The sequence below is a fragment of the Mirounga angustirostris genome, unplaced genomic scaffold (genome assembly GCF_029215605.1).
Source record: "Mirounga angustirostris isolate CCGP_5_RB_7025 unplaced genomic scaffold, mMirAng1.0.hap1 SCAF_6, whole genome shotgun sequence".
Classification (NCBI taxonomy): domain Eukaryota; kingdom Metazoa; phylum Chordata; class Mammalia; order Carnivora; family Phocidae; genus Mirounga; species Mirounga angustirostris.
Window position 1 is genome coordinate 126,512,842 of NW_026991714.1, and position 23,655 is coordinate 126,536,496.

Here is a 23,655-nt window from a genome sequence, read left to right on the forward strand (position 1 = left end):
CGACTGCGCCAACGACTCGGCTTTCGCGGGGGCTGCTGGGTCTTGGTGTCGGGGACGCGCGGGGGTGCGCGCAGCCCTGAGGCGCGCTTCCTTGGTCGCGCGCGCCAGACTCCGAGGAAACCGAAGACGCACGAGGGGGGAACGCGTCGAACATGAAGAGGCAGGGGGCCTCCTCGGAGCGGAAACGGGCGCGCAAACCGTCCGGGAAAGCCGGTGCGGAAGGGGGCGGGGAGGGGGCGGCCGTCCGACTTGACTGTCCCGGGCGGGCCTGCGGGAGTTCCGGCCCGCGGTGTCGCGATTTCTGTCAGAGTACTTTGCCCACGTCCTCACGGCTGCCCGCGCGGCACGTTCTGTCATTCTGGCTTTAAACGTGTGGAAGCTGAGGGCCTGAGAAGGGGCCTGTAGCGAGAGTGACCGGGCTCTGGAACCAGATGTGTGGGTTCGAATCCCGGCGCCATCACGTCTAGTGTGCGGCGAGCGTGTTCAAGTTGGTTAACTTCTTCCAGCCTCAAGTTCCCCTCGCCACGCGAGGCTACCAGTCCCCACCCCGTGGCATCGCTGGGACAATTAGATGCCCAGCGCTGAGCTCAGTGCCTACCCCTGGTGACTGCTTGGTAACCTTTCGCTGCTGCGGCGGGGGTGAGGACTGTCCCCAAAGCTGCACAGCGGCCGCTGCCAGCGCTTGTGGCCGCCCCGTGCCGAGTGCTTGCTGCTGCGCCAGGCGTGGCAGGTGCTGGGGAATTTGGCCGACTCCCTCCCCCCGCCCCCAACCCCGCGAACTCTTGGTTCCTCCGGACCCGAGGTTCTCAAGCTTTCTGATCTCAGGACTCCTTTTCCCTCCTAAAAGTTATTGAGAACCTCAGAGACCTTTTACTTACATAAGCTAAGTCTATTGGTGTTGACGGTATTCGAAGTTAAAACAAATTTTAAAACATTAATTAGAAATATTAAATAACATTTGTGTGTGTTTGAAAAGTAACTGTCTACCTAAACAAACAAATAGAATGCCAGTGTTTTATATTTTTTGCAGATCTCTTTAAGATCTGGATTAATGGAACTGTTAGATCTGCTTCTGCGTTCAGTCTGACCTGTCAGGGAGCCGCTTGAAAATTCACTCCACTTGGGAGAGAAAGAGAGTGAACAAGGCAAATAAAGTCTTGGTATTACTATGAAAATACTTTTCACTGCACAGACTCTGAGAGGGTCTTAAAGGCCCCCGGAGCTAACTGGGCTACCACACTTTGAGAACTACTGCTCCAAACAAATGTCTCTGATTCCTACAAATAACTTCGCTTCCTGGACAACTAGCTTAGTCTGCCTTCTGTCACACAGCCTTCTGTGTGACCGACCTCCACGCTCTCCCGGCCAAGGTCCTTTCTCCTGTGAGGCAAATGGTACCTCAGCAGCACTGTCCAGTTAGACTGATGTGACAGCTGGTGTGGGTGGCTCTCCGGAAACTCTTGGAATGAATGCAGTGCTGTTGGTTAAGAACATAGAGTGGCACTTAACTCTTAAACAGTTTGAGACTGACAGTCTTCTTTTAAATAAGTGAGGCAGTTGCAATTTGATGTAAGCAGATGATGTTTGTTTTTCAAATTAAAAATAGCCTTTTAAAAAATGATAAAAACAATATTGGGTAGGAAAAAAGCAACATAGAAAAGTAAAAAGGGGAGGAGCCACAAGGCGGCTTAGTCCCTTAAGCATTGGACTCTTGATCTCAGCTCAGGTCTTAATTTCAGCCTGGCGGTTGGGCTCCACACTGGGCTCCACACTGGGCTCCACACTGGGCTTTTTTAAGTGGAGCCTACTTAAAAAAAAAAAAAAAAAAAAAAGGTAAAAAGAGGAAAGTAAAAGTAATTCCAAATCTTACCACCCAGTAGTCAGCATTATCAGCACGTGGTGATTCTTTCAAGTATTGCATGAAGTATACATTTAATACTCTTATTAATTGTAAAAAAAAAACAAAAAAACAACCACCTTATGTGCTTAACTTACAGAAAAACTCAAAACTTATTTTCATCACACTTTTAGTGTAAATACATGAATGAAATTTATGAACTTGTAATTATTCAGCCTTTAGAAAGTCTTTGCATGACTATTGTGTACCAAGGTAGAGACAGTGCTTGCTGTGGGTGATGATAAAGGTTTCTCACATAAAGACCTTACTTAGGAACTTCAGGTCAAGTAAAAGTGAACAGACATCTATCTACATACATAATAATAAGAGGTAGAAAGTAATTAGTATTTTTAAAAGATATCAATTAGTGTTTTAAAGAGGAACATATAATTTATGAAGAGTTACATGAGTTCCAAAGAGGGAGATCCTACTTTGGGAGAGAAGAGATATGGAAATGTGATTTAATGTTAGCCTTGGAAGATTTTACTGTTCAAAGATGGAGCTGGCAGGACTTTGTGGGTTGAGGAGGATGGCATAAGCAAGAGCAGAGATGAGAATTGAGTGGAGCTGGAGATGTATAGAAGAAATAATATGTAGTTTATTAATGATAACTTTTTGTACATATGGTGGGTACCCTTCACTTTACATGAATTATTTAGTCCTCACTACTCTGAGGTAGGTACTAAAGCCTACTCTGTTTTATAGAAAACTAAGGCTAAGTAACTTGTCTAGGATCACACAAATAAGTAGTGGGGCCAAGATTTGAAGCCCATCCTTGTTCTTAAACATATGATCTTTATAAAGACATTTAAACATATTCTGAAAACATTGAGAAACATTGAAAAAAATCTGACTTAGAATTTTATAATGAGGGCTGTGTTTTAGGAAGATTAATTTGGCATTCAGTGTATATTTCCTTCAGTATAATTTCTTATACATATGTCTGTATACTTATTTCATAGTTCAAAGACATCAATTTAATAATCAGTATGGTATTTTATTGCATTCATGGTATATTTACTTACTTGCCTATTATTGGACATTGGTTTTGGGCAGCAAAATAAAATGGTGGTAGATTGGTCTGGATGGATAGTATCATCATGAAATTGCACTGTTTTCCATGTATTTTAGGAATGACAAATGGATTTCTCATGGAAGTGTGTGTTGATTCAGTAGAGTCAGCTGTAAATGCAGAACGAGGAGGTAAGACAAAAGAGAATGAATAACAGTTGGCAGTCCTTCTAAAAGTCTGAAAATGAGGGTTCCTGGGTGGCTCAGTTGGTTAAGCATCCAACTCTTGATTTCAGCTCAGGTCATGATCTCAGGGTTGTAAAACTGAGCCCCAGGTCGGACTCAGCGCTGGGTGTGGAGCCTGCTTGGGATTCTCTCTCCCTCTCCCTCTGCCCCTCCCTCCGCCCTTCTCTCTCTCTCTCTAAAAAAAAAAGTCTGAAAAGGAATCCTATGAACTGATCTTGGGAGCCCTTGTGATCCTAGTAAGGATCCTAGTAATCTTTTTGAAAACAGCCAACTAACTGGAAAACGTACTGGAAAATTATCATCTTTATCATCTTCTAATCTTACTCCTCCAATAGATCACATTTTGAGTCAAGTGTCCACAATAGTGCTTACCTACCAACTTCATTTTTTTTAAAATTGAACTTAGCAAAGACTTCATTTTTTTAAACTGTTGACTTAAAGATGATTTAAGAGTTTTGCTGCCATTTTCATCATCAAGACTTTTATAATTATGTTTCTTTTAAAAAATATTTTATTTGAGAGAGAGCAAAAGAGAGCACAAGTGGGTGGAGGGGCAGAGGTAGAGGGAGAAGCAGGCTCCCTGCTGAGCAGGGAACCAGACATGGGGCTCTATCCTAGGACTCTGAAATCATGACCTGAGCTGAAGGCAGACACTTAACCGACTGAGCCAACCAGATACCCCCATTATCTTTTTTTTTTTTTTTAGCATTATCTATTTTTACCTCAAGGTTTGTTTTGCATTCTGAACCTGCTTTAATGGGGAAGCATAGAAATTCCCATCATCTCAGGATCAGAAATTTTTAAAAACTTTTTATTATGGGAAATTTCAAACATATATAAAAGTAGAATAGTATAATGAATCCCCACGTACCCATCACTCAGTGTCTACTAGTTTCAGCACATGGCCAATATTTCCACGATATCAGGGAGTCAGGACACTTTTTATAAGGAGCAACATATAATAGGGGTGCCTGGGTGGCTCAGTTGGTTAAGCATCTGGCTCTTGATTTCAGCTCAGGTCATGATCTCAAGGTGGGGGGATCAAGGAGTCTGCTTGAGATTTTCTCCCTGTCCCTCTGCTCCATCCCCTGCTCTCATGCATGCGTGCTTGTGCTCTCTTAAATAAATAAATAAATAAATAAATCTTAAAAAAAAAAAAAAGAGCCACGTGGTATATATTTTCAGTTTTACTGGCAACATTTGGTCTTCATGGAATAGTCTTTGTATTTTTAAAATGACCCTCTGAAAATGTAAAAACAGTTCTTAATTTGGCAATAAAAAAGAGTGAAGTGCTGATACATGTTACAACATAGATGAATCTTGAAATTTATTCTAAGTGGAAGAAAACAGTCACAAAATACCACATGCTATATGATTCCACCTATATAAAATGTCCACATTAGGCAAATTTTAGAGACAGTAGATTAGTGGTTGCCTAGAGTTGAAGGGCATGGGAGAACGGGAGATGACTGCTAAAGGGTATAAGGTTTCTTTTTGGGGTGAGGAAAATGTTCTCAAATTAATTGTGGTGATGGCTGCAAAACTCTAAGTATACTAAAAAATATTGAATTATACACTTTAAATGGGTGAATTGTATGGTATGTGAATTATATATCAATACAGATTTTTATTTTTTTTAAAAACAAACACAAACATTTTTAATTAATAGGTCATATTGTCAGCCTGATCCATCCTTTATAAGCTTTTCTTTCATCTTTTTACCTAATTATTTTAGCAGTGCATCTTTTAGTAGGGTTTGAAATATCATACTATATTACGTTGAACATTTACTTTTCACTTACTATCAGTATGCTTCTTCTATAAAGAACTTTCCCTCATCAACTGTTTGTTTATATTGAGGTTCAGTTACTATAAGAGGCAGGATAAATGCTTGCTCCTTTTCCTCTGTTTACTGATTTTAGGATAATGAGTTTATTCTCTGTCCCCCAGTGAATTGTTTTATCATTATGAATCTAGATTTAGACATATTTGATGTGTTTTACTCCACTATAGTTTTTCTTCTTACTGATTCTCAAAGTGTCCCATGTTTGGCTGGTACTGGCCTCTTCAGCCTGGATCCTGAGACTCTTTTGACATGACCCTATAGTCTGATAGTTAATCTGCTTTCAGTATTCTCTTATTCTTGAAATTACCTTGATTTAAGCTACTTAAAATTACCTTGTAGTTTTGTAAATCTTAGAATAATAATAAGTCTTGGAAAAGATTGTTATCAATGAAGAGTCAGTGTTCCACTATGGTCAACTCAGACCATATTTATTCTGAGTCACATCCTTGTACATGGAGAGGCAACCCTGTAATACAAAATTTCAAGAGACCTAGCTTAACTTGAATTAACTCTTAAATTTGACTATCAGTAACACAATGTGGGTTGCAGAATATAGTTGGGATTAGCAATAGAGTTTTACTCTAGTTTTATAATCTCTCAGTTTCTAAGACTCTTTGCTCTATGTTTGAAAAAAATGTTCACTGTTTCATAAATGTTTATTTTGGACGATAATTTTTGAGAAATGCTTCTTAAAATTTTTCTTAATTTTTAAAAGTTTATTGTACTGAGCAATGCTTTTTTTTTTCACATAGGTGCTGGCCGGATTGAATTATGTTCTGGCTTATTGGAAGGAGGAACCACACCCAGCATGGGTAAGTGTTTTCCCTATTTTCTGGTTGGAGTTTATAGAGCCTGGAGACAATGGAAAATATGTTTCATTGAGATCCTTTACTAATGTTACTGATATATTAACAATGCTGTGGATATTGAATTAGTTAGAGGTGCTTATGGTTGTAAATAAGCCTGTCTATCAAAGATGAGATCCTTATACATCAACAAGTTGAGAGATAGATAGTTACTGTTAACGTTGGTTCGGTTGCTCTGCAGTAGTATCAACAGTCAGGTTTTTATCTTTCCATCCTGGCATCTTCAGCATATTGACTTTAGTCTTCATTTCTCCCATCCTGGTCTTTGTGCTGTTGTCATACATTTTACTTCTGTATGTGTTAAAAATACATACACTCCACACTACATTAGTCTTTATTATGTTAGTCATCATACAGTACTTCATTAGTTTTTGGTGTAGTGTTCCAGGATTCATTATTTGCATATAACACCCAGTGTTATTTTTGTTTAAAGAGTCAATTAGGGACACCTGGGTGGCTCAGTTGGTTGAGCATCCCGACTCTTGATTTTGGCTCAGGTCATGATCTTAAGGTCGTGAGATTGAGCCCCGTGTTGGGCTCCTCACTCAGAGGGGAGTTGGCTTGAGGTTCTTTCCCTCTCCCTCTGCCCCTCCCCCCCAGTAGTGCTCTCTCACACTCTCTCTCTCTCAAATAAATAAATCTTCCAAAAAAGAAGAATCTGTTATCTCTTAAAGAGATTAAAATAATAAGAAAACAATCATGTATTTACCTATGTATAGTTACTATTTCTGATGTTCTTCATTCCCTTGTGTAGGTCCATATTTCCATCTGATTTCATTTTCCTTCTGTCTGAAGTAGTTCTTTTAACATTTTTCTTGTAGTACAAGTATGCTGGGGATGAATTATTTTAGCTTTTGTATGTCTCAAAACATCTTTCTCCATTTTTTGAAAGCTATTTTTGCTGGGTGTGGAATTCTAGGTTGATAGGTTTTTTTTCTTCTTTCAATACCTTAAAGATGTTTCTCCACTGTCTTCTTGCTGATGTTATTTCTCATATGAAATATCATCCATACCTTTGTTTTTTTTGTTTTTTCTATGTAATGTCTCTTTTTTGTAGTTGCTTTAAAATTCTTTTCTTTACTCCTGGCTTTGAGCAATGTGATAACAATATACCTGATTATAGTTTTCTTCATGTTTCTTGGACCTGTGCGTTTATAGTTTCATCACATTTGGAAAATTTTCATCATTCAGTGTACTCCACCCCCTCCTTCAGGGACGTCAGTTATACTTGTTTTAGGCTGCTTGAAGTTGTCCCAGAGCTCACTGATGAACTACTCTTTTTTTTTTTTTTTAAGTAGCCTCCATGCCCAGTGTGGAGCCCAACTTGGGGCTTAAACTCAGGACTGCGGGATCGAGACCTGAACTGAGATCAAGAGTTGGACACTTAACCAGCTGAGCCACCCAGGCGCCCCTCTTTTTATATTAATCTCCTTTTTCTCTGTGTTTCATTTTGCATAGATTCTATTGGTTTGTTTTCAAGTTTACTAATCTTTTCTCTGCAATGTCTAATCTAAATATACTAGGTGTTAAACCCACCTAGTATATTTTTCATCTCACACATTGTACTTTTCATCTTTAGGAGTTTAATTTGAGTCTGTTATATCTAATATATTGTTTCTGAACTGTTTTGAAGATTTGGAATAAAGTTATAATAGCTGTTTTAATGACTTGGCTGCTAATTCTAACATCTATGTCAGTTCTAGGTTGGTTTCATTTGATTGATTTATCACCTCATGATGCATCTTATTTTCCTGCCTGATAATTTCTTACTGGTTGCCAGACATGAATTTTGCTTTTTTGGGCCCTAGATATGTTTGTATTCCCATAAACATTCTCAAGCAGTTGGGTTATTTGGAAACAGTTTGTTCCTTTTGGTTATTGCCTTTAAAATTTGTTAAGCAGGCCTGGAACAGTGGTCAGTCTGGAGTTAATTATTCCTATTACTGAAGCAAGACCCTTCTGTGTACTCTACCCACTGCCCCATGAATCTTCAAATTTTCCTATCTGCCTGTTGGGAATAGGCATTATTTTTGGCCTGACAGGTGTGAATGAAAGGCATTGTTTCTTTCTAATTCTTTTCAGTGGATTTTTCTCTGGCTTTGTATGGTTTCCTTGCATATATGCATTCATTAGTACTGAGCTGAATATTGGAGGGAGATTATCTGCAAATGTCCAAAATTCTCTTTCTCTCCTCCCTGGTGCTCTTTCCTAGGAACTCTAGTCACTTGATCTCCCTGGACTCTCAGCTTTGTCTCTTCAACTCAAAATTCTCTGGCCTCTACCTCGGTTCCCCCTTTCTTTGCTGCAGCCTAGAAAACCCTCAAGGTAGTAATTTCGGTCAGTTATAGAGCTGACTTCATTTGTTTCCCTTCTTTCAGGCATCATTGTTTTTTGTTGCTTGACACACAATCTCTTGCAAACCATTGTTTCATATATTTTTCATATTCATGTGTGTTTTTTGGTTATTTTTGGTGGGAGGGCAAATCCCGTCCCTGTTACTCTTGTCTTGGTCAAAAGCAGAAGTCTCTGTATGAATTTTTGACTCTTCCATGTTATTCTAAGGTTGATGATAGCATTATTTAGTATAAAGGGTTTATATATGCATTAGCTCTTTGGAATCTTCTCACTAAAGGAAGGCATTCCCTGGCCATTCTGTGAAATCTCTAGAACATAGCTAAATTTGAGTGCAATCTGTTTTTTGTAACAGCAATCATGATTCATTGCTTGGTATTGGGCATATTGCTATCCCATAGAAAATTGGGGTTCTTTTAGCAAGGAAAAAGAAATAAATCCATTGTGCTTCTCACAGACCTTATACAGATGGTTCCTGATACATGATGGTTTGGCTTATGATTTTTTGAGTTTATGATGGTGCTAAAGTAATATGCATTCAGTAGAAGTTGTACTTTGAATTTTGAATTCTGATCTTTTCCTGGGCTAGCCATTTGTAGTATGATACTCTCATGATGCAGGGCAGCCACAGCTCCCAGTTAGCCATGTGATCACAGGAGTAAACAATTGATAAACTTGCAACCATTCTGTACCCATATAACCATTCTGTTTTTCACTTTCAGTACTGTATTCAATAAATTACATGAGATAATCAATACTGTGTTATAAAATAATAGGCTTTCCATTAGATGATTTTGCCCAACTGTAGACTAATGTAAATGTTCTGAGCATATTTATGGTAGGCTAGGCTAAGCTGTAATGTTCAGTAGGTTAGGTATATTAAAGGCATTTTGACTTAGGATTTTTTCAGCTTAAGATGGGTTTATTGAGATGTAATTACAGTGTAAGTCATGGAAGATCTTTACTATTGAGGGTTTCTGAGCTAGTGATGAATTGTGCCATTTAGGTATTTTTATTTATAGATCTCTACATAAAATCACAAACAAGTAGAACTTTGCTCTTTTTTATATAACTCTTTCAAAAAAGGTTTTGATAAGTTTCTTTGTTCATTAAAGGGTCATAAACTGTAGAACTATGTAAACATCTCTGTAGTAAGTTCTAAATAGAGCTATAATCAATCAGAAAGGAAAAATCAGATCTTATGGAATACAGTGGCAGAATATTGAGCCTGTTAGTTATTATACTTTCAAACGTCATATACCAGCAAAAGGATTTTCTTTAGTCAACTGACAAGTGCTTTCTTTTTTTGCATTTTATTATTTTTTATTTTTTTTAATTTTATTATGTTACGTTAGTCACCATACAATACATCATTAGTTTTTGATGTGATGATCCATGATTCATTGTTTTCGTATAACACCCAGTGCTCCATGCAGTACATGACAAGTGCTTTTAAAAATGCAGTAAATGCCTTCTCTTTACTTTTTTACCCATGATTCTCTTATTACTTAACTTCCATTATATGCACATTTTTTTTTTAAGATTTTATTTATTTATTTGATAGAGACACAGCAAGAGAGGGAACACAAGCAGGGGGAGTGGAAGAGGGAGAAGCAGGCTTCCTGCCAAGCATGGAGCCTGATGCGGGGCTCAATCTAGTCCTATTGACTCCTAAGTTGAAGTTGCTGTAGATCAAGTTCTGCATTTAATACCCTGGGATCATGACCTGAGCCGAAGGCAGACGCTTAACAACTGAGCCACCCAGGCGCCCCTATATGCACATTTTTTAATTAATGTTGTCATTCCCTTTAGAACCAGATTTCTCTGGTTTCCTCAGTCAATGTTTCCTTTTCTTGTAGAAGTAATACACAAGAGCAAATGTAAAAGGCCAATAAATTTTATTGACTTCCTTGAGCTGTTCACATTTGAATTTTATTTTATTTTTTTAAAAGATTTTATTTATTTATTTGAGAGGGAGAGTATGTGAGAGAGAGAGAGCACAAGCTGGGGGAGCTGCAGAGGGAGAGGAAAAGCGTGCTCCCTGCTAAGCGGGGAGCCTGATACAGGGCTGGAGCCCAGGACCCTGAGTTCATGACCTGAGCTGAAGGCAGACATTTAACCGACTAAGCCACCCAGGTGCCCATCACATTTGAATTTTAATTAGTCTGTTCTCTATTCTTTTAGGTGTCCTTCAAGTAGTGAAGCAATGTGTCCAGATCCCAGTTTTTGTGATGATTCGTCCACGTGGAGGTGACTTTTTATATTCAGATCGTGAAGTTGAGGTGATGAAGGCTGACATTCGTCTTGCCAAGCTTTATGGTGCTGATGGTTTGGTATTTGGAGCATTGACTGAAGATGGAAACATTGACAAAGAGTTGTGCATGTCCCTTGTGGGTAAGAATTTGTATCTGAGACCAAAAAGCCTCTAATGATGATTGCATTTAATACTCCTGATATTGAAACTAACATAACATTGTGTGTCACCTCAAATTTTAAAAAACGAAAGAAGAATGCAAGTTTTTCTGATTGCTTTTCAGTCACACCTGCAGGCACTTAAACTAACCTATATTAAGCAGTAGTGCTCTAGATGTTTGGGGCAGAGGGTATATGTGTTCTAGTCCTATTGACTCCTAAGTTGAAGTTGCTGTAGATCAAGTTCTGTTACTGTTCCCGGAAGGTTTAAGGGAGGTTTACCTGGATTTGAAAAAACTTCAAAAGCTATTGTAGTTGGTGAGGATGGGGAGGCGTGGAGAGGACAGAAGCATACTACTTATATTACTAGGCCAAAGTATTTCTTGAAGATACTCAGAGGGGTTAAAGTAGTAGATATAATGCTGCGTTTATAGTAATCAGATCACATAATTTTTATTTGGTCTAGCTAAGGAGTGGACGGCCATTTTTTTGGTATGAAAATCAGAGATTAATGGAAACATAGGAATTCTGAATTTGGAAGGCTATGATTTTATTATTTTAGTTCACTGTCTTTACTTCTTAGGAGAGGAAAGTATAGAAAAATCCCATCTAACATGGAAAATTCTGTGTATAGTAATCAGTGATGATCTCTTCATTTATATTGTTATTTGGCTTTCTTTTTATAGCTATATGCCGTCCTCTACCAGTCACTTTCCACCGAGGTGAGTCATTTCCATTTTAGAAGTTCTATTGAACAGTGTCAGTTTTCTTATTTCACCAAATGCCGTAACCTTTTTATGGAACACAATACTAGAGTGTTACAGTGTCACCAGCTGTTTTCTTTATACTGACCTGTTTTCTTTATACTAACTGTTGTAAATTTAGAGATGCACAATTTGAAGCTTTGTTATGAAAATTTGTTAAAAGTAAGTGGTGGTGGTGGTGGTGGGATATAATAGAGGGAGAGATTAGGAATTGCCTACGTGTATGCACTTGTCCAAGCAAGAATTTTGAGATTCTTTTTTTTTTTAAGATTGTTTATGTTTAAGTAATCTCTACACCCAGTGTGGGGCTTGAACTCACAACCCCAAGATCAAGAGTCACATGCTCTTCTGATGGAACCCGCCAGGTGCCCCCTGAGATTCATTTTTATTAGATGGCCTTAGACCATATTAACCACCAAAAACCACTGTGGCCAGTGAAATGAAATGTACTGCCTGGCTTAAGCTAGACAAGACCATCCTAGGAGCTAGTGGTGCAGCCAGCTTTCTCAGATTCTTGGGCAGAGAGAGGGGTGGATATCTACATAAGAATCAGATACTATTTGGAAGGAGGAAAGAAGGAATAGATGGAGATAGTCAATGAAGAGATGTTCACTGTTGTGCACAAAACTATATTGATTGTCTACATCAGAATGATTTCTAAAAAGTATCTGATAATTTCATGTAAAAAATACCTCTTACCTATAAATCAGGTAGTTCTAATTTCTGTACACTTTTGTCAAACCTTGGTTGGTAAAATGTAGGAACAAGTGTCAGTTTTGCCCGAAGAGGGCACTCTCTTATACATGAAAAGAAAGAAGTCTTAAGTCATTTTTTTTAACTTGATGATATATGCTTGAGAAATTGTTGGATGTTTTTCTGGCCTTTTGAATAAGCATTCAAAGATTAGTGGGCATTGGCATTTGCATCTATTTATAGAAGATAGAGATAAAACATTTGTTATTCTTGTTTCTTTTTGAAATGAATAATACCACCAGAAAACTGTTCTCTTGACTTGCTGTTTAGCAATGCTTCTCATAAACATAGCAATAACTAAAAGATGTTAGAGTGTTTAAAATTCAGCACCTTGAGAGTGGCCAAAAAGCAATTTTTAAATAATGAAAAGTAATTTAAATTAGTAAACATTTATCTGAAAAATAGATGAAGTTTGTTAGTCACCATACAGTACATCATTAGTTTTTGATGTAGTGTTCCATGATTCATTGTTTGCATATAACACTAACATAACATAATAAAAAAAAGAATAAAAGAATAAAAGTAAAGTTTGGCATGCAAAATAATTTAAAAAATAAAGATGTCATGTAGAATGTATTTTTCTTTGTTCTTTAAGAAAATCGCTTCAAATTTCTTTTCCTTCAATACATTTAACAAAAATATTTTCATGTTTTCAAAATTTTGCGTTGTCCTGGGTTCTGCATTTTTTTTCACTTGTGTATTTAATCAGATAGTGATAGTTTAATCACTGGTGAGGCACTGCTACAAAAAAGGAAAAGCCTCTGTGGTACATTTAGCTGTCTGCCTACACTAACGGGTAAAGTAAAGGGGTCAAGCACCTAACCCACCATAGATTAGAACTTCCAAATTATGTAGCAGTGCTGAGAACCAAAGCAGAAGTAGTTTTTCTTTTTGAGGTTCCTAGTGCCACTTTCTTCTCTGAGGAGGAGAAAAGTCTCTTAGAAAATAGAATGGAATTGTAAGTCTAGATAGCCTATTGTAAACAACTGTCCTTATACTATGAGCCTTAAGTATTTGGGGTAAATGGAATAGCATAGAATATTAGTCAATAATGAGAATATGAACCAAGGCCTTTTTTAGAACCAGTGAGTGTAATGTTTGTCTGAGTTCCAGTTAGTCCAGTTTGTCTGAAGCCTTAGAACAGAATTTTCCAAATTTGAGTCACTTGCCTATCACATTTACAGTTTTACCGTATCTGAGTGCTACCTGTGTAAATTTATTTAGTAATTTTCTTTAAATAAAATCTTAAGTGAATTTCTTTTAAAGAGAAACTTTTATAACTTGTGAAAAATGGAAACATTTCATTTCAAATCTGTGTTTAAGTAAATACATCTATTCAAATGGGTAGCATCTAAAATGTTTCTGCATACCGCCATGGTATGCAGACTGTGGTATGCTGGTGAACTAGTTCTTAGACAAAAAGAGCTCTAATATATAGTATTTGTTGATTTCTGTGGTTTAAATTCTCCCACCTTGACTGATTTCAAGCTGTTGATGGATTAAAAATGATGCTTGCAAAACTCCTGAATATTTAACAATTGGCTTTGGCTCACCAGTATGAGCTAAGTCCAGCACACCACTGTGTGTATACTACATTTTGGAAAGCACTCTGTTAGAGGATAGCTGTACAAAATTCAAATCAATTTTACTTATTTCAGCCTTTGACATGGTTCATGATCCAGTGGCAGCTCTAGAGACCCTCTTAACCTTGGGATTTGAACGAGTATTGACCAGTGGCTGTGACAGTTCAGCACTAGAAGGGCTACCCTTAATAAAGCGACTCATAGATCAGGTATACATAATTTCTTTCCTTTCTTTCTAACTCTGTGGTTGCTCCTGATATTCTGTTGTTCAGCTAGGTTAGGAAACTAAATATTACTGACTTAATAGTTCCCTATACAGAAAAGCAAGCAGGTAGTAATATATTTATATAATTCTTATTTCTTTCACATAAGTGTTAAAATTATTTTTTAATGATTTATTTATTTATTTGAGGGGGGAGGGGCAGAGGGAGAGGGAAAGAAAGTCTTAAGCAGACTCTGCACTCAGCACAGAGCCAAACACAGGGCTTGATCTCAAGACCCTGAGATCACAACCTGAACCAAAACCAAGAATCGGACACTTAACCTACTGTGCCACCGAAGCGCCCCTCTTTCACATAAGTGTTTTTAATGGTTAAGGTTCTTGAGGTCAAATTATAGACAATGCTTAAGGATTTAATCTAACTTGGATAACCACAGCAAATTTTACCTTTTCTCTGCCATCAGCATTTCATAGTTTTAAGCCACATCATCTCATTGTCAGCCTATGTATACTCAGGGGATCCCATATAAAATTTGAAATATCATTTGGAAGTGAATTCTAAAACAAAATTATATTCTTCTTTCATCTTTCCCTATCTATCAAGATAGGAGGAAATATATTTTTCTCTTGTATGAATTTCCAAGATGAGTTAACATCATTTGTAGAGCATTATAAAGGTGACTTTGTAATTGTGGTATATTTGTTGTTTTGACACTAGTCCAGAACCATTCTAAATTAGTGAGTATGGACCTTGAGAGAATTCTGATATGTAAGAGCCTTAGCACAGTGCTTGACGTATAACAGATCTTACTACATCATTATTACTACTGCTGTTACTAATATTTTTTAGTGTTCCTATGTAGAAATCTGATATGTTTACTTTTCTATAGCCGTGAAAATAATTTTCAGAAATTTCATCTAAGTATCTGATGTGACTTTGCTAGTCTGGAACTTACTGATTTTGTAAATATTTATTAAGTATATATTAGCTACAGGGCATTTGTACTATGGTGATGACCACCGTGTGTGTATGTGTGTGTGTGTGTGTGTGTTTAGTCACTGCCCTTACAGTTTGGTGTACAACAGGCACTTTTAATAGAATAGGCAATTCTAATAGAGTGCTATAAAAAAAAGTACTAAGTGGTGCCTGGCTTGGCTCAGTCGGTAGAGCATGTGACTCTTGATCCCAGGGTTGTGAGTTCAAGTCCATTTGGGGGTAGAGTTTACTTAATAAAAAAAAAAATGTAAAGGTACTAAGGGGGCACATTTGAGAGGAATTAACCCCAGATTTGGGCATGGGGTTAGCAGTAGTTGGCTCTCCAGAAGAAACCTCACACACACTGATAACTCTTACTCATTTGAGTGATGATTAAGAGTTATCTATGTATGTTGGCAAGGATGCGGAGAAAGGGGAACCCTCCTACACTTCTGGTGGGAATGCAAGCTGGTGTAGCCACTCTGGAAAACAATATGGAGGTGCCTCAAAAAGTTGAAAATAGAGCTACCCTATGACCCAGCAATTGCACTACTGGGTATTTACCCCAAAGATACAAATGTAATGATCCGAAGAGGCACGTGCACCCCAATGTTTATAGCAGCAGTGTCCACAATAGCCAAACTATAGAAAGAGCCCAGATGTCTATCAAAAGATGAATGGATAAAGAAGATGTGGGTTATTTATATATATATTTACACACACACACACACACACATATATATACACACACAATGGAATATTATGCAGCCATCAAAAAATGAAATCTTGCCATTTACAATGATGTGGGTGGAACTAGAGGGTATGATGCTAAGCGAAATAAGTCAATCAGAGAAAGACAATTATCATATGATCTCACTGATATATGGAATTTGAGAAACAAGACAGAGGATCATAGGGGAAGAGAGGGAAAAATGAAACAAGACGAAACCAGAGAGGGAGACAAACCATAAGAGACTCTTAATCTCAGGAAACAAACTGAGGGTTGCTGGAGTGGAGGGGGGTGGGAGGGATGGGGTGGCTGGGTGATGGATGTTGGGGAGGGTATGTGCTATGGTGAGCGCTGTGAATTGTGTAAGACTGATGAACCACAAACCTGGACCCCTGAAACAAATAGTACATTATATATTAATAAAAAAAAAAGTTATCTATGTAAAAGCTGGTAGGGAGAGTAGGTGAATGCTTCATGCAGAAGAAATAGTATATACAAAGGCCTGGAAACAAAAGTAAGCATAACTTACTAAGATACTGAAGAAACCAGAATGTTGGATAAAAAGAGAAGAATGCTGTCCAGAGCCTTGAAAACTGTTGAAGAGTTTGGATTTTATCCTTGGGGCAGTGGGGAAGTCTGAAGCGTTTAAATATAGAAGAGTTGGGGCGCCTGGGTGGCTCAGTCGGTTAAGCGACTGCCTTCGGCTCAGGTCATGATCCTGGAGTCCCGGGATCGAGTCCCACATCAGGCTCCCTGCTCGGCAGGGAGCCTGCTTCTCCCTCTGATCCTCCCCCTCTCATGTGCTCTCTGTCTCTCTCATTCTCTCTGTCTCAAATAAATAAATAAAATCTTTAAAAAAATAAATAAATAAATAAATAAATATAGAAGAGTTGATGAATCAGGTTTTCATTTTAAAACTGTTACTCACTATGGAGGAGACAATAAGGTAGATATAATGCGATAGTCATGTCTTGCATTTCATAATCACTGTTGCTTATGTGATTTGAAGTTTAATCATTGGTTGGCAGGAAGCACTGGGTTAAATATTCTCATATACTAACTTTACTTCTTTTTTATAAAATAAAAATTGCATGTATTTAGGGTGTACAGGATATTTTGATATTAATATACATAGTGAAATGGTTACAGTCAGGCTAATTAACATATCCATCTCCTCATATAGTTATTGTTCATTGTGTGTTTATCTTAGCAAATTTTCAGTATTCACTGCAGTATTATTAACTAGAGTTATGTTGTATATTAGATCAGAAGATTTATTCATCCTGCATAATTGCAACTTTGTATCCTTTGACCAGTATCTACCCATATTCCCCACCTCCTCACCCCTGATAGCAGTGTTCTAATCTCTGTTTCTATGTATTTGACTTTTTTAGATTCCACATATAAGTGAGATCATGCCAACTTTACTTTTTGAAGCAATTACCTAGCAGTGTAATATACTGGTTAAAGCATAGGTTTTGGGATTAGAAAGGTGTGTTTAAATCCTGGCTTTGCCACTTATTAACAGTAACTCTGGGCAAATTACCTAACCATTCTAAACTTCAGTTTCTTCATCTACAAAGTTAGCATATTAATAGCACCTACCTCCTAGAACAGTTGTAGATTACCTCAGATAATAGCACAAAGTCTGATACTTAGGAAGTGCTTTATATTGTTGAATCACTTTGACAGCTTAGGTAAGCATATAGTTCTCAATAATCTTTATGGAAACCAGCCCCCTCCCAAAAATGGTAGAATTAGTTTAATTTTGTCCATGTTTCGGAAAGCTTTCACTTGGAAGAAAGAGTTAAATGTGACTTTTTTTTTTCTCCTAAAATCATTTCAGCATTCCAGATAGTTATATTTTGTATTATGGTTGCTTTGCTTTAGCACATTTGAGAATTCTAAACGGTCTTGTTCTTATTTCTCTGAACAATTATTAAATTCTATGAGATAGCTCCTTCCCTCTTTTACTCTCTAATTTCATTATCTTGCTTTATTGTTTTTTTATTGTGCATTCTGCTACCTAAAATTTTATTATATAAATATACCTATCTGTTGTCTACCTTCCATGAACATGTAAGCTCCATGACAGTAGGAATATTCTCTTGTTTACCATGTCAGGGAGGAAAGACTATTTCTCTGCCTTCTTAGGTTTTATGTTTGAGGGCCTCTGAAGTAAACTGACGAAATACAGATTAGTGAGAGGAAAAACAGATTTTAATCAAGTATGTATATGTATTGGAGTTCACAAAGAAATGTGACTCAGAGGTGCCTAGAATTTGGGTCTTATATACCATCTTAATAGGTGAAGAGGAGTGGGGAGAAGGGCACTTAGGAATTTAGAAGAGGAAGAAGACAGAGCATTTATGGCATGGTGGGGAAAAACTTTGGAAAGATAAATAGATGGACCCTAATGAGAATAAGTGGAAGTTAGGATAGTTTTATGACAATGTCTGTTTGGATGTGGTGCTCCCGGAGAGAGGATTTTTGACAATTGAGTTCTTTCTGAGTTCTTTTGGGAGGCTCTGCTTTTAGGAATTTCAGGAACTCAAATGCTTTCAGCTCAAAATAATTTTTATGACACAGTGGCATATTCTGGGTCCTTTCAGCCACAATATTATCTATACCCAGAACAGTGCTTGATAACGTGGTAGGCACTTAGTAAATATTTGTTGGATGGGTAGATGAGTGAGTAAAGTGACACTGATAAACACTTTCATGATAGAGCAATTTGATCGGGGTTTAAAAAAATGATCAGAAGGAAGTTCTCTGAAAAATCTACAAAATGGCAGTCTACCGATTTTTTCCTTTGGAAAAAGAAACTAATCTTTTTTGGTAACTTTGGAGCTACCTTTCCAAAATGACATATAATTCAGTCATCATGAAAAATTATGTGCTTTTTCACTGACAGATGTGTCAGAAGTTGGACTTTGAGGTCACTTTTGATTATTTTACTGAGTCCCTGTTACTTAAATACTAGTCTGGAGGTTCTAATTTCCTCATTATAGAGTATGAGTTGTTGCCTCAGGTCTGCAAAAGAGATTTTTTTTTTTTCCACCTTAAGGTATTGTAATATGCAACTAATTTATCAGTCTGTTTTCTTTTTTGTACCAGCATATCATTTCTTAACTGAAAAAATTTGGAATGCTTTTCACAAGATAACTTTTATATCTTTGGAGTATGTTGCTATTACATAAAGATCCTCAAAAATCATAAGGAATGCTTAACTTTACACTGCTAGTTACTTAGAGCTCATCTGAAAAGTATGGGAAAGGCTATTTCTCCCTCTACTCACAATCATCTCTATCTTCCCTACTTTTATTACCTTTCCTTTTTTACTGTCTTTCTGCTATCATTGCTTTTGAGAGTTTCTGCTTCTCTTGCCTTCTTTGCATTTGTTATTCCTGGTGTTAAGCTAATTTTTACTTTACTCCATTCTTTTGGTTTCTGTTCTCTTCTGTCCTCTCATAGCCTCTTTTTCCTTTCCTTTTCTGCCCCTCTTCTCACATTAGACATGCTACCTCTTTTTCTCTTCTCCCCATTTTCCCCTCACTAAGCCAATCTTTTTGTTTTTTTTATTTGTCCTAACTGGTCATGATATAGAACTAAGTACTTTCAACATGAATTGTATTTATTGAATATATTAGTCAGTTGTTTCATTTTTTCTATGGAAAAAGAAACTAAGCTGTATGTGGTTCTTTATTGAATTTTTTTATACTTCAGTAGCACCCAGTAGAAGAAAGATTATGTACCCAACCCTGAGAGCATAAGCTGCATAGTTGAGGCAGATGACTTGGAATTGTGTTAAGAGGTAGAATTGGCTGATCTGGTGTTAAAGACTCATCTCAAGAATCACACATGAAAAAATCCAATTTCCATACAATTTCAATGGTTTCATTCTAAAAATTAGTGAGCTTGACGTAATATGTAATTTTTTTAAATTTAAATTTTAATCAGTGAACATACAGTGCAATATTGGTTTCTGGAGTAGAATTCAGTGATTCATCGCTTACATACAATACCCAGTGCTCATCACAAGTGCCCTCTTTAATACCCATCACCCATCTAGCCCTCTCCCACCTCCCTCCCTCCATCAGCCCTCAGTTTGTTCTCTATCATTAAGAGTCCCTTATGCCTTGTTTCCCTCTCTCCTTTTTTTCTTTTCCCCCTTCCCATATGTTCATCTGTTTTCTTTCTTAAATTTCACATATAAGTGAGATTATATGGTATTTGTCCTTCTCTGACTGATTCATTTCACTTAGCATTATATACTCTAGCTCCATCCATGTCATTGCAAATGGCAAGATTTCTTTTTTTGACAGCTAAGTAATATTACATTGTATATATAAACTACAACTTCTTTATCCATTCATCAGATGATGGACAATTGGGCTCTCTCCAATTTGGCTGTTGTTGATAATGCTGCTATAAAAATTGGGGTGCATGTACTCCTCTAAATCTGTATTTTTGTATCCTTTGGGTAAATACCTAGTAGTGTAATTGCTGGATCATAGGGTAATTCTATTTTTAACTTTTTTTTTTTTTAAAGATTTTATTTATTTATTTGAGAGAGAGAGAATGAGAGACAGAGAGCACGAGAGGGAAGAGGGCAGAGGGAGAAGCAGACTCCCTGCCGAGCAGGGAGCCTGATATGGGACTCGATCCCGGGACTCCAGGATCATGACCTGAGCCGAAGGCAGTCGCTTAACCAACTGAGCCACCCAGGCGCCCTCTATTTTTAACTTTTTGAGGAACCTCCAGACTGTTCTCCAGAGTGGCCACACCAGTTTGCATTCCCACCAACAGTGCAAGAGGGTTCCCCTTTCTCCACATCCTCACCAACACCTGTTGTTTCTTGTGTTCTTAATTTTAGCCATTCTGACATGTATGAGGCAGTATCTCATCGTGGTTTTGATTTATATTTCCCTGATGATGAGTGATGTTGAGCATCTTTTCATGTGTCTGGTAGCCATCTGGATGTCTTTGGAAAAGTGTTTATTCATGTCTTCTCTGCCCATTTCTTAAATGGATTACTTGTTTTTGGGGTGTTGAGTTTGATAAGTTCTTTATAGATTTTGGACACTAACCCTTCATCAGATATGTTGTTTCGAATATTTTCTCCTATTCCATAGGCTGCCTTTTAGTTTTGTTGATTATTTCCTTTGCTGTGCAGAAGCTTTTTATCTTGATGAACTCCCAATAGTTTATTTTTTGCTTTTGTTTCCCTTGCCTACAGTGACGTGTCTAGTAAGAAGTTGCTACGGCCAAGGTTGAAGAGGTTAATTTTGATGGTTTCCCATCTCAAATTTAGGTCTTTCTTCTGTTTTGAATTTCTTTTTGTGTATGGTGTAAGAAAGTGGTCCAGTTTCATTCTTCTGCATGTGGCTGACCAGTTTTCTCAACACCATTTGTTGAAGAAGAGACTGTCTTTTTTCCACTAGATATTCCTGCTTTGTCAAAGATTAGTTGACCGTATAGTTGAGGGTCCATTTCTGGGCTCTCTGTTCTGTTCCACTGATCTGTCTGTTTTTGTGCCAGTACCATATCATGTCGATGACTACAGCTTTGTAATGTAGCTTGAAGTCTGGAATCGTGATGCCTCCAGTTTTTCCCTTTTCTGGAGTTGCTTTGGCTATTCAGGGTCTTTTGTGGTTCCACACAAGTTTTAGGATTGGTTGTTCTAGCTCTGTGAAAAATGCTGGTGCATAATGTGTAGTTTTTATTCTGTCATCACTACCTACCTGCTACTAGTAGTTCCGCTAAATTTGCATTTGGGTGATATCCTTTTGACTTTCAGTGATACTGAGTATATGCCCAAAACTTATTTAGGAAATGTAATGAACATTTTAATACAAGTAAGGAAATTTCAATACCTATCATCCAGAATTATCAGAAATTAATCATATAGTCTAGTTTTATTACTTAAAATCCAGTTAAATGGACTTGTGGCTTTGTTTAACTAATATAATAAGCTAGGGAATTTAGTTGAGGATACAAGATTTGAGTAAGTTGTTTTTTTCCTAGTAATTTACTATTATGCTGTGCTCTTTTTTTTCTCTGCTGAAATCTAGTTTAAATCTTGTTCAACTACTTCCATTCCACTGCATACCAAGAACTCAAAATTAGTGTTATTTTTCAGTAATGGCTTTTCTTAAGGTGATGCGATTGTTCAGTATTTATAGTGTAGTCCCCTATTCTTTGAGTTCATCACAGTACAAGTCTTCAAAGCAATACAATAAAAGAACCTTTCTGTATAGAAAGAGTTACTATGCTAAACATCTTTCTTACCCAAGATCCCAAAGAAATAGAGATGACTATTGAAAGTTAGACACTACTACTAGTTTTAAAATTTTAATATACTTTCACTAATGCTTCTGTTCTCACTGCCTTATTACCGCATTTGAGAGAAAGATATTAAAATTTGTTTTTTTTCTTTTTTCAGGCAAAAGGGAGGATTGTGGTAATGCCAGGTATTTAATTATCTGTCCATTTGTTAGTATAACACTGAGGTGCAGTGGAGGAAGAACAAAGGAGGCAGGACAATATGGGAGAAAATATGAATACATGGTATTAGAGAGAAAAATGTGTAATTTGATTAAAAATTTAAGACTGGGAGATCTGTGCTGGAATTTTAAAACTTCAGATAAGGAGAACATTCTAGCAGGAATTAGCTCAGAGGGTAGCAAATAGGGAAGTAGATTGATTGGGATTGGGGTTTCTCCATGTTTGCTCTCCCATAGTATAGAATTTTGTGAATATGGATGGTCATCTCTGGTGAGGCACACCAAGTTTGATACTGCTATACTGAGTTAGGGCCAAATGTCCTAGCTCTTAACAAGGTATAAGCAAATGTTTAGGCAATATCTATGGACAAATATAATATTCTCTTGGTTCTTCAAAATCTCTGATCACCTAATTCTTCCTTATAGCCAGAACAATTGGAGCATATGCTCCTGATGATAACCTAAGATCCACTCAGTACATACTGGCTCACTAGAGATGAACAATTTTTCTTTTTTTTTTTTTTTAAAGATTTTATTTATTTATTTGACAGAGAGAGAGAGTTAGCAAGAGCAGAAACAAGCAGGGGGAGTGGGAAAGGGAGAAGCAGGCTTCCCGCTGAGCAGAGAACCCGATGCGGGGCTCGATCCCAGGACTCTGGGATCATGACCTGAGCCGAAGGCAGACGCTTAACCGACTGAGCCACCCAGCTGCCCCGAGATGAACAATTTTTAAAGAATTAATAAGGGGATCTAGAATCAGAGTGAGACAAATATAAAGACAATCTTAATTTTTTCATATTAATTTTCTCAAACATATAAGAAAGTAGGAGATAGCATAATGAATATTCATATATTCATTCCCTAGATTTAACATTTTGCCACATTTGTTATCATTTTTACCCTAGGTATTTTAAAGTGAAAAGCATCATGACATTTTATCATTACACACATCTAAAAAAAAGTCTGTGTTCTTTCAGCTTCTTAGGGCTCAGTGATATTACTGTACCACTACGAAAAAAGAAAACAAACAAGTTAATGAGTTCAAAAGAGTTTGTAAAGTCAAGTTACTTCAGCAACTTGAATAGTTTGAAATACCAAGTATATATTTTATCAGTCATTAAAAAATCTTTATTGAATACATCCTATATATTAGGAAAGATATAAAGAGTAATTTTATATTTTTAATCTGGTATCAGTTCAGAATATGATTGTTTATATACAAATATTTAATTAAGAGATTGTTCAACAAAACGAGTCATTACAAAGTACTTGATTGTGCAGTTTTACTAAAGTAGAATCAGATTCTTCTGTGAAAAGCAAAGTTGCTATTGTAATGAATAAACTGTGTAATGCCTTGCATTACTCCCATTTCCAGTGAAGTCAGTGTGCTCTTTGAATCCTGGGTTAGAGAGAGTACTTGTGTTTTTCAGACAACATCTCTCAGGCTGTGCTCAACATATCCTTACTTTTTGTTTTAATTTGATTTTGCTTAA

The 23,655-nt window shown here is 37.1% G+C and overlaps 1 protein-coding gene across 7 annotated transcripts in view; it reads left to right on the forward strand.

Moving 5' to 3' along the window:
* Positions 1-6: 6 nt before the first annotated feature.
* Positions 7-23,655, forward strand: part of CUTC (cutC copper transporter) — a 39,005-nt gene continuing 15,356 nt past the window's right edge. For 3 of the 7 annotated variants that reach the window (XM_064595146.1, XM_064595145.1, XM_064595141.1), the window contains exons 1-7: positions 7-213; positions 3,029-3,100; positions 5,753-5,812; positions 10,403-10,612; positions 11,317-11,352; positions 13,806-13,939; positions 22,102-22,129. In XM_064595146.1, coding sequence (XP_064451216.1) covers positions 153-213; positions 3,029-3,100; positions 5,753-5,812; positions 10,403-10,612; positions 11,317-11,352; positions 13,806-13,939; positions 22,102-22,129 — 601 coding nt within the window. In that variant the 5' untranslated portion in view covers positions 7-152. Of the gene's footprint in view, positions 214-3,028; positions 3,101-5,752; positions 5,813-8,078; positions 8,192-10,402; positions 10,613-11,316; positions 11,353-13,805; positions 13,940-22,101; positions 22,130-23,655 lie in introns of all 7 variants that reach the window. The other 4 variants (XM_064595142.1, XM_064595144.1, XM_064595147.1 and 1 more) reach the window with 4 other exon arrangements.